We start from the raw sequence: 12117 nt of genomic DNA, 5'->3' as shown, positions 1-12117 counted from the left end.
TAGCACAGCGGGTAGGGCGTTCACCTTACAAGCGGTCAACATGGCCGACCCGAGTTCGATTCCTCCGCCCCTCTCGGAGAGCCCGGCAAGCTACCGAGAGTATTCCATATGCCAGACACAGTAACAACAAAGTCTCCAATGGAGACGTTACTGGGCCCGCTCGAGCAAATTGATGATCAACGGGAGGGCCTTTACCCTGATGAAACTCTTTGAAGCCCTCTCTACTGGCAAGTATACCCTACTTCCTGGTAAAAATACTGGCGTCTCCCTGGTCTGTCTCTGGTGCTTCATTTCCTCCTATAAGTATTTTAATTTTTTTAGTGATCTGGTTTATCTCTGTCCATGTGGCCATATTTTTAATCTGACTTTGTGCTTCAGGACTCAGCTTAAACATCATTTTATTAAAAAAATGTTCTCAATCCATGGCAACGATTAAGGCTCTTTTCTCTGTTACAAAAAAAAAAAAAAACCCTGACCACATTTTAACAGCATTTTCTTTTTCTCTGTCTATTTCCCACTATGCCATCTGCAGGGATTCAACTGATTGCTTTCTATCTCTGCACAAACAACATCTACTACAATTCCTGGCACACTGAAGGTGCCCAGTGCATTTCTGATGAGCTGAATGGAGCTGGACAGTAAATCATTGTCCTGAAATCTATAAGACAGACATTATTCAAGAAGAAAAGTAAGTTCTTGATGCCAAATTCGTAAGATGTGTTTTCAAGGAAACTAAAAGACAGAAAAGATTAAGCTTACCAGCTAAAGCCAGGATCGACCTGCCTATTGCCAGGTGCTTTTCTGAAAGTCCCCCCCCCCCCACTATCCCAACACCACTAGCTGCAGCTCTAGAACCCCCCTCCTGAGTATCACCCAGTGGTCCAGCATCAACAGCATCAACAGGGCCCAAGCATCAGCACAGGATCAGACCAGCCTCTCACCCTCACCCTCAGCTCCTTATACTGAACCAACAGTACAGCTGTCCAAAAAATGCCTTGCAAGAACCTTTGGGAAGGTCCTCCTTATCCCCCTACCAAAGCCAGTGAACAAAGCCCAATCCAGAAAGAAAGCCCAGAGAATGAGGAACCAGGCCTTAGAAAGAATAAAAACATAAGGACACTGACGTCTCTGAAATTCTCTTACATCTGATTCGTCCATGCCAATCATAAGCTCTTATGGGTTGAATCAGTGTTCTCTTTGCCCTTAACCTCTCATGTAGGTTAAGGGCAAAGAGAACAAGAACCAAAGATTCCTCTGCATTTTGGTCAATAAAGAAGTCATGAAGAAGTACAGGATTAAAGACCTAGCACAGTTACAGGATTTTCTTCACTCACATGTAAATATTTCTTTTTAAAGTAGGTAAGGAGTGAGAGAGAAAGCAAATATTTTAATTATCTGAAAAAAAAACAGTTTTGTGAGATAATACATCCCCCCAAAGAAGCATTCTTCATTTAAATCACATATACACAAATATTAAAAATATCACTCTAGAGTTGGAGTGATAGCAGAGCAGACTTGTGGTCAGCTCAGGTTCAATTCCCAGCATCCCATATGGTTCCCTGAGCATCACCAGGACTGATTCCTGAGCACAGGGCCAGGAGCAAAACCTGAACACTGCCAGAGTGTGATTCCCAAACAAACAAACAAACAAAAATTAAAAAACAAACTGTTCTGGTTTTTGATCTCTCATTGTAAGTAAACTGCATTATAAGTAAACTCTTTTTATTTGGTAGCAAAGATACAAATAGCCAGTTCACTTAATTTTATTGATTTTTATTCAGTTTTATTTTGGGTGGTCAGACCCAGCAATATTCAGGAGCTACTCCTGGCTCTGTGCTCAGGAAACCATGTGATGCTAGAGACCAAACCCAAGTCTCCTGCATGCAAAGCATAACCTATCTTTTAGGCCTCCTTCTGTAGTTTTAACCCACTTAATCATAAGAACAGTTTTGTTAGAAAAATGAGCTACACAACATTCCTATTTAGGAAAAGTGAAAAACAAATATAGATTATTCCATAAGGAAACAAAATTATTTGTTTGTGAATAGAAGGGTGGCAATATGTTTAATTTCAAAAACATTTCCATTTGATTTTTTAATCTTTCTGATATTTACTTTCTGACAAAAATTAACACGCATATTTATAACAAACAACTGAACTCTCAAATTTAAAGTTCTATTTCAGATTCTATTTATGAGTTATTTTTCCAACCATATACCATCTTTCTGTCTTTATTTAAATTTCCTGACTAAAAGAAAAAAAACAACAATTTGATCAAGAAATCTCTACCACCTTATTTCAAACATCTTTTGTTTATTTTGTGATTTTAGTACAGACAGAAGCAAGAGACTCCTCTTTTAGGCCTTTTAGGTAATGAGAATGCCTAGGGAGATTAGAAATTTTCTCTGATGAACTGAGTCCTAAATGAATAAATTGAAAATGGTTTTCATGATACAGGGATGAACTATGTTTCTACTCAGACAAATACATTTGAAAGCACCAATCTGGTGTTTTCAAACTGGTTCTCTGATGATCTAGAATAAGCTTGCAAAAGGACAAGCTTCCTAATGATAAATAATTATATATTAGCTGCATTAATTAGTGATTGCAGGGTGCAATAGAGGTGTAGAATAAGCTTATCTACAATTCTTCTGTAGGCTAGTGAAAACAACACGGAACCTGGTGAAACCAATAATACCAGAAGAGAAGAGGCCAAGCCCCTATGTTCAGCCTTCAGCCTTGCCCCAATCCATTTGCCTTCTTGTCCTCTCAACTTGTTCACATCCATCTTGTTTATGTGAACACAAACTCATCTGAGCAGAAACAGTTGATACTAATGAGCCTCTAAGACCAATAATGACAACAGAGTCATTATTGTGTTGGGACCTTGGATTAAACATCCCCATAAATATAACAGGAAGGTTTTAGCAAAGAATTCACTTTGTAGCACAAAAATCTGACCAAAAAAATTAGCAGATTTCTTGTCAAGGAATGAGTGAATAGTTGTGGGATCTAGTAGGCACTGGCCATAACAGAAGGATGGTATGAAAAGGAAGAAGAACACTGATATATTTAGACTGGGAGCTAATGGTGTAAGTGGCATGTAAAGGTAAGGAAGGACATTTCTGCAAACATCACCTTGATGTTTTAATTAATAACATAAAAACTAGTTGAGATAACAATGATGAACAAATAATAAGAAATATTTGGAAAAAGAACACATTGGTGTTTTAATGTATGAATTTAATAGGTTCTTTAAATAGTGGCTGGCAAATTTTTATTATCATTAATATGATTAGTAATTACAACTTACTCTACTTTATGATTATTTTCTCAACTTTTCCTTAAAGATATGTTCACAAATCAAACCTATAATACTTAACAATGCTATCAGAAACCATATAATGCTAAAATTTTTAATCCTTTCTATTAAACTTCTGCTGCACATCTAACACAACACAGGAGGCACAACAGAAGCCAAAACACAATAAACATGCTTTTATTTTTTTAAAAATTACAACAAATTTGGAGTAATTATATAAATACACCTCATGCTTTCCCATAAAGTTTATCACTGTAGAAGGTACTTTTCTTAAACTATAGCACTGGAACCATATTACTGAGGCATTAAATTAAGAAGAGAATGAGAAAAAAATGTCTGTGGTTGTTGCCGTTTAGTCTTTCATTGTACAGACTGCTGCCAATCATGATGTTTAACACAGGAGGCCTAACTGCACCCAGTACCAAAGATCCTTGTAAATCCTCAAGGCTCAACTTGCAGTTGTATTCATGTTAGCTTACAACCAATGTACTTTTAAGTTTAAATAATTATTTTTGTTCTAGCTACTGAGAATATCTCGCCCGTACGGCAGAGCCTGGCAAGCTACCCGTGATGTATTCGATATGCCAAGCACAGTAACAACAGAGTCTCCAATGGAGATGTTACTGGGTCCGCTCGAGCAAATCGATGAACAACAGGAGGACAGTGACAGTTCCAGGCAACACTCATCAGGAGCAGCTTCTGGCTCAGGAGTCTGGGGTCCACGTATTTCGGCCATTGAACCCAGGTTACCTGCATGAAAAGCAAGCACTCCAGTCTGCTGAGTTATCTCTCCAGGTCTTAAGTCTAAACATTTGGTGGTTTAAATGTTTAAATTTCATATTTATAACCTATAAATAGTAAAGTAAAGGCCCTCCCGTTGATCGTCGATTTGCTCGAGCGGGCCCAGTAACGTCTCCATTGGAGACTTTTGTTGTTACTGTGTCTGGCATATCGAATACTCTCGGTAGCTTGCCGGGCTCTCCGAGAGGGGCGGGGGAATTGAACTCGGGTCGGCCATGTTGGCTGCTTGTAAGGCAAACGCCCTACCCGCTGTGCTATCGCTCCAGCCCGCAATGCATTATTAAAAATAAAGTACAAATATTGTTTTTAATCACATATACATATGTGTGTTTTCACAGGTGCATAATGAGGTAGAGATATAGTGTTAATTTTTTTTTTCACAAAATAGAAGAAAAGCAAACAGGGAAGCCCAGTAGGAAGGATTGTCACCCGATATCCTGTAGACACCCAGCCCAGCAAACCATCTCCAGCTAACTGAGGACATCACATGTAAACTTCTAAAAGGTTAGCACTAATGTGGATCAAAGAAGAAAATGTTCAGAGGAGTTAAAGGTCACCAATTTCATTGTGAGGATGATCCAGGCTACTCCAGAAAGATGAAAGGATCAGGTTCATCTTCCAACATTGTCTAGAATGTGAATGGAATTTCTCAACAAGAAGAGCAAAACTGTGTGTGTGTGTGTGTGTGTGTGTGTGTGTGTGTGTTAGAGAATGTGGGAGGAGGGAAAGTGGAAAAAGCAGTCAGGACCTGAAATGAGATATTTCCCCAGGAGTAGAGTAGTATGGCCAACATCCAATATTTATGCCTTATAGAATTATGTATTGTTGTAAAATATTTCAGGAAGTAAATATTAATTTAATTTTCAAATTTACTGCTCTTTGATTACATATGAGGTAAGAGCAGAAATGGAAGGAAACACAGAGGAGACTAAGACCAAGAAAGAAAGAAGGATTCATGCCAAGTCTATGAGTTTAGGGAAACATTCCAGTTGACTACTAATGAGCACCATTTCAGAGAGAACAGAATTTAAATTCCTATGATATCATATTCTATAATTTGCTTTTCAGTTGACAAAATAATGATATCAAATGAATTAAGACAGGAAGCAATTTTCATGGAGAGGCTTAGTAAGAAAGGATAAAAGTTCCATGAGAGAATTTGCATTGTTTTCCCTGGAATGATGGGGAAATTTGTGGGAGTAAGACTTACTAGATGAATATTTCACTTATATTCACATGTGAATAGGAGACTTTTTATATTGGTGGATTCCAAATATATCTGATAATAATAAAGTTATTTGATAATGATAGTTATTCTTCATAACTTTATCATTTTTCTATTTGTTTATATATTATCAATATTTACATAAAAATTTACATTTCCATGGCCAAGTTCATGCTTATTCAACATTATTTGGGCAGATATAAATTTCATAACACACAGTGGGTGATGAACAATTTGAGATGCTTCTTTTATGTGACCATCACTAAGCCATGGATCAGAAATGAGGTACAAAGAGCTTCTGTAATAAGGCATATTTAGACTCCCTCAATGAACCTGCTTATGGCCAGTTGTATAAATGAAAATTTTCACTCTATACCACCTCTTATATTCAGTTATTTGTTCATGATTTGTGGAAAAGATTAAGCTACAAATCCAGCTCAAATTTGAGTTTCTTTGACTTTTTCTCCTTACAGATTTTCACTATTATATGGAGGATATTTTTATAGGTACTGGAAGATTTACAGACACAATGAGAACTACAGAAATTTTGAGGGAAAAGGGACATGGTTTGTTTCTAATCAGCTCACATAGAGATAATACAAAGATATAATCTTCAAGTGGGCCATTTGGTATCTAATAATGAAACTTTTTTTCATGATCCTATCACCAGCAGCCTATCATACATCTATTCTGGACTTTAATTGCAAAATTATCTACAAATTATTAAAAAAAACTATACCATGTAACCAATTTACCATGTTACAAATGATTCCCAAACTGTAGGCACATTGTATAGTGCGTCCATTTTACCACTTTGAACATCACCTGTCAATGAGCACAAAAAAGAATGAAATGAAATAAAACAAAAAAATTGCTTATGAAAAGACTGAAAGACATACTGTGACACATAGTGAGCTCTGAGTAAATATGTCTGTATGTATACTCACCTTCCTGTGAAATACTTATACTCAGAGGAAATAAATTGCAGCATTATATAAAAACCAATGACTTTCTTTGTCAAATTATCTGTCCCATTATGTTATTTCTTTTTTTATTTTTATTAGTGAGACACCATGAGGTCCATTATGTTATTTCTTTAAAGGATAAGTTTTGTCAATGTCTTTACTATGTAATACAGTTTACCATGAGTGATATTTACTTGCAAACGTGCAAGAATACATCTACTGTGTGTAATAGGAGGGACTTTTGTTACATTCACCAAGCCACTCTTCCTCCCTGACCATATTATTTTATTGTCATATCATCAGATTTTGATTAAAACGTTTGTCACCTCTATTTTAAGATGCCTACACTCCCAAATTCATTCTTTTTCAGTTTCTGGATTCCCATTCATTGTGAGGATTTCAAAGAAAAACCCATGGCTGTGCCAGAGGTTGGGTTTGGATCCCATTTCATGTGGGTAAGTTTTAGTTATTAGTTCATACAAAGAGAGTGATCCTGATTTTTATTTTGAGTTCATGACAAGTGTTACATAGCTATAACAGGCATGACGGAATTTAATAAACAGAAAAAAATCTATAGAAGAAAACGTAAGTCTAATCTATTTGTGATGTCTATAAGAACAGCTTATTATGTTCCTGATCTTAAAATTGTTGATGACTTAAGGAAATTGGGAAAACATGTTAAATATAATTTAGAATCTTACTTATGCACTTTGGTAATGGTTTCTCCCTGACGTGTGATCTTTCCTCTTTTCCATGAGAGAAATAAAAATATAGACTAGAGATAAGTAATCGTGCTTTCCATCCATGAGCTCTGTCCTACTCTCTCCTTGTCAAGCATTGAAAATTAATGGTTCGTGCTATCAGAACGTGACTCTGGAAAGGGAAACCAAACACTTGCACCCAGTCAAGTCCCCATCCATTTAAGATCCAGGTCGCCAGAGGTGCTGAAAGGAGAGCTCCAGCTCACCTGTGGAAGTCCTGGAGTTTGCTTTGCAGCGGAGAGAATTTAAAGAGACCCACCGAAGGCAAGAGAAGAGCCAGTCATCTCCTAACTACACGCCGTCCTTACGGAAACATCTAGCTGCAACATCTACTACATTTCAAAATGCGTTCTTGCCAAAGTAAGAATCTGGGCGTAGCACGCTTCACGTTGCTCAAAGTAAAACCCTGTAGCCGCCTATGTCAAACACGACATGAGAAAGTTCCTTATCCACGTCCACCCGCCCCTGCCGCGGATCCAGAGAAGCAGCATCTCTGCAGATACACCGGGATGGGGGGAGAAAGTCTAGAGACTTGGTCCAGAGGCTTCTGCCGGTGCCTGGAGGAGGACTAGGGCCGGGGCGTGCTCTGCAAACTCCAGTTGGCTTTCCGGGGGTGGGGTGGGGGGGGGGGTGGGGGGGACCACTAAGCGGTGGCCTCGAGCCCCCCTGGGCGTCGGTGTGCAGACACCGAGCTCAGCCCCGCGTGCAGAACTGCAGCGGGAGGTAAAGTGAGACAAAGCGGCGGCCGCTCGCTCGGGGGTCGGGAGGGCGGAGAGGTGAGGGCGGCGATCGGGAGCCCGAGTAACCCGACGGGAGGGCTTGGGGAGGGGGACGCGCCGCCGCCCACCCCCGCACCCAGCCCAGCGCTGGCCGCGGGTCCGGCATGAGTACAAAGAGTGCCCGGCGGGAGGGAGCCAACTTCCCCCCTTCGCCCACCCTCCCGCTGTCCCCCGAGCACAACAAAGCGTGCGGCCAGGCTGCACCCGACCCCGGTCCCCAAGACCCCCCAGGGCCAGAGCGGGGACCCCGGAGCTGGGGGGAGCACTAGGTGGGCTTCCCTACCTCGAGCAGCACAAAGAGCCGGAGCAGCAGCGGCAGCAGGCGGCGGCCCGGGCGAGTCCCCGCGGGCAGGTGGCCCATCGCGGCGCGGACCCGGGTGGCAGCTCACAAAGGCGGCCGCGGGGGGTTGCGGCTCAGACCCCGGGCTCCGAGGCGGCGCCCCGAGGACGCATGTCGCCTCTCCCTGGGCTCTGGCGGCGCCCGGAGTCGGCGGCGGGTGGGGATGCGGTGGGCGAGGCTGCGGCGGGCGGCGGCGGGGGGGCGGCCGGGAGGGATGTTCTCACTCCCGCAGGTTCCCCGAGTGGCCGCGGCCGCTCCGCCCGCGGCCCCGACGAGCCCCCGCGCTTAGACTCCGCCCCGATCGCGACCCAGGCTCGGAGACTCGAGAGTTGTGCGTGTAGGGGGCTCCCCCCTGGCTGCTCTGGAGTGGGGCGGGGGCGGGGACAGGTCCCCCACTTCTTCTTCTTGCAGCTATTTTTAGCTGCGAAAAGCCCCCATCCCTCCCTCTCACCGTGACACTGGGCGGAGAGGGGTGCACAGCTCATGGGGGCGCTTGTTAGTGGGGGACAAGCCTGCGCGCCTCCTTTCTCCCCCATCCCGTTAGAACACAGTCATCTTCTGCACCCCACACTCACCTAGGAGGAAAGTGCAGGATTCCACACAGTTTCCCCCTCGGCATCAAGAGTCCCGGCTGATTTCAGGGACTGTTCTTGGATGCCCAATCCTGCCTGTCTGTCTGTCTGTCTGTCTGAGCACAAAAGTGGGGGTGAGGGTCAGTAAGGGCACATAAACAAGATACCGTTTGGGGCTTCAGAAGCAAAGAAACCGTCAAACTTGTCTAAAGTGGTTATGCCGTTTTTTTTTTTTTTACATTGCCCACCAGCAGTGGATGAAGGCGGGAGGGGGTGTTCTCCAGCAACCAAGTTAGGGTTCTTTGTGGGCACTAAACAGGTCTGCTCCCCGGTGCGGGTCCTCAGTGGCACACTCTGCTCCCCGGTGCGGGTCCTCAGTGGCACAGGTCTACCCAGATGGGTCTGTGGCAGAGAGACACAGCCATGCACACACCTCCACAGCCACAGGGAAATGAGCCCGAGTAAGACTAAGGTCGGCCAAACGGACCTATGTCAACTCCTGGATCTGACTCCAAGCATAGCTCTAAAAGGCCTGGGAGAAAACTAGGCAAATGGTTTAAGGAACTTTTCTGTATTATGAAAATTTGATATCAAACATACTACTTCAGGCGTGAGACGTAATAGTTCAATATTGATAACTATTATAAAACAAAGACCCTCCGTCCACACAGTATCCATTTTTTTTTTCTTGTGGTGAGAACTTGTAAGATTCCCTTAGCAACCCTGGAATACACAACACAACACCTGCTTCATTCATCCCCACAGCACACTCATTTCATAACTGGAGGCTTGTAGTCTGTATCTTTGATTGCCTGGTGGATTCCCTCATTCCTAATGACCAACCCTGTGGCAGTGCAGGGCTTGGGAGCACCAAGCAGTGGTCAGGGGACTAGGAAACCATTCTAGGTGATACTAGATTAGCTGGGCTGGAGTGATAGCACAGCGGGAAGGGCGTTTGCCTTGTAAGCGGCCAACATGGCTGACCCAAGTTTGATTCCTCCACCCCTCTCGAACAGCCTGACAAGTTTCCCCCAAGGCAAAGCCTGGCAAGCTACCCGCGACATATTCGGTATGCCAAACACAGTAACAATTGTCACAATGGAGACATCACTGGGCCCGCTTGAGCAAATCAATGAACAACAGGAGGACAGTGACAGTGACTAGGTTAGCTAGACTGGAAGGTTTATGCTAGAGCCCAATCATTAACCTGTGACTTCTTTTTAATTTATCTTTTAATTTAAAATTTTCAGATTTGGGGCCATACCTCCTGTGCTCAGAGCTTATTCCTGCACTATCTCTCCAGTCCTAACCTATAACTTTCTTAGAAGTTCAGACAATTCTTCCCCACTCTGTGTCGCCAGTTTATTTATCTGTCCCGTTGATTCTTGTGCATATTTTCTGGAAAATTTTATAGAACTATGGGGCACATGCTTTCAATACGGGCCATTTCTTCTAACATGTAAAGGATGCAGCAGGAAACTTACTAATCATAGGTCTTCCTATCTGTCTTTGAGACCTGCATGGCACCAGGAGACTGGCAAAGGGACTTTGGTCATGAATGGAGAAGTTCCGGGCAAGGTTCTGCATTGGTTGTGCAGTTAGGGAGTGGTGGCAAAAGAAAGAACCTAAAGCTGCCAGCTTTTGCCAAGGGAGCAGTGTGAACGGTGGATGTGCTTGTGGCTGATTGAGAAGGGGCTTGGTTGACAATAGTCATCACTTGCAAAATATTCTCTTTGCTGAAGGCTTTACATATACAAACTAAGATCATGCCTGAATTTATGTGTGGCATTTGTCTAGTGTCCTCTAGACGCTTTATCCCCCTCCTGGTGCTCATTTTAGTGCCCTGTACTTATTATCTTTGACATTCTATTTCTCCTGGGAAAACAGTAGTTGCTTCTCCTTTCTTAATTCATGGGCTATATGAAAAGTTAATTCTTGGGACTGCACTTGTAAAGGCTTTGGTTGGTATATTATCCTCTGATTCTGAAGCTCCTGAAAGCTGCATTCTATTTCCACCCACTCCCGAAAGAGCCATTAAAGCAACCTAATGTCTAGAACTAAAGAAATGTTGGGGCCACTGGCAACATCACACTCCGAACACCAACAGTTTGTCTTTTGAGTAGAGTTTGAGTTCACAAAGTGTGTTTGTGCTATAAGCTGTAGACATATGAGGCTGTTCGAGTATGTGGGTGCAAGTACGTGTATACATGGATCAAGGCTTGCTGGATGCATGTAAGGCCCTGACAAGCAGTGCTACTCATCCTACATCATTCTGTAAATGCAAAAAGACCTTTCACAGCAATGAACATTTTATATATAGGTTTCTCTAGCTCTCAGAAAATAGTATTTCTCTTATGAAATGAACTGTCTCTTAAGAAACCAAAAGAAAGAAGCAATCACAGGTTACCTATTTGGGAAAAATTTTAGTATTCCCAGACTCCCCAAATAATCTCCATCACATATTACCAATAACACATAAAATCTAAAACAATACAGACAAGTAATTAAAGGAAGAGTTATATGACAAATAAACACCAACCTCACAGTTCACAGGGCGGAAGCTTGGCAGTGCTGCTCAGAATGTTGCTTCTTCTAGGACAACTGCCACAAAACCCACAGCAAACACTATTTTCACTGTTTTGCCTTTGGTTGTAAAGCAGAAATCCTCTTTAGGTTTCTTCTGGTTAGTAAAGACAGGTACTAGCTTATGCCTTGCTCATGATTCAGAGAAACATGAACTTGCAAAAAGTGGAGCTTACCTATAATCATATTTTGCCATGATAAGGGTCATTTCTAAAATGTACTTGGTTCTTTTTGCATCTGCATACAGAAAGAAATATGAACCACTTTGAGGAAATGATTAATGCTAGGCAGTAAAACATCTTCCCTATAAAGTATTAGTAATTAACATTATTAATATTCTATGAAGTGACATTGTCAACAGGAAGTGTTCTCTCTGTAAAAAAAAAATAAAATAAAAAAATTCCATAGCTTCTACTAGATAAAGTAGTTTCATCTGTTCTTATTGCACCTAAAACTGTAACTTCTTGTGAATTTTCCAAGGAGAGATTCCAAAGAACTTGACTGTTGGCTCATCACCATGTGGGGATTTTAATCCATAGAACACGCTGTGCATGTCTTTGAACTATTGATTGGCTTTCTGTGCAGTACTTCCGGAGCACAGAAAATCCTATTGCACTATTTTCTAGGCTCCAAGTCAACAAGAATGGCCATGGGTGACATATTATACATACAGGCAGTGATGCTTTGCCAGCTGCTTCAAAATGTCAGTTCTGATTTCATTATCTCAGCAGTACCACTAGCTGACGGTGCCTGAGATCACTCCTCCCTG

The 12117-nt window shown here is 42.2% G+C and overlaps 1 protein-coding gene across 2 annotated transcripts in view; it reads right to left on the bottom strand.

Moving 5' to 3' along the window:
• Window positions 1–8360, bottom strand: part of PTPRO (protein tyrosine phosphatase receptor type O) — a 246991-nt gene extending 238631 nt beyond the window's left edge. For both annotated transcript variants that reach the window (XM_056134615.1, XM_056134616.1), the window contains exon 1: window positions 8137–8360. In XM_056134615.1, the coding sequence (XP_055990590.1) occupies window positions 8137–8214 (78 nt within the window). In that variant the 5' untranslated portion in view covers window positions 8215–8360. The remainder of the gene's footprint in view (window positions 1–8136) is intronic.
• Window positions 8361–12117: the final 3757 nt, after the last annotated feature.

The sequence above is a fragment of the Sorex fumeus genome, unplaced genomic scaffold, assembly GCF_029834395.1.
Source record: "Sorex fumeus unplaced genomic scaffold, SorFum_2.1 ptg000100l, whole genome shotgun sequence".
Lineage (NCBI taxonomy): Eukaryota > Metazoa > Chordata > Mammalia > Eulipotyphla > Soricidae > Sorex > Sorex fumeus.
Note: the sequence above shows the minus strand (reverse complement) of the source record. Positions and strands in the feature narration are given on the sequence as shown.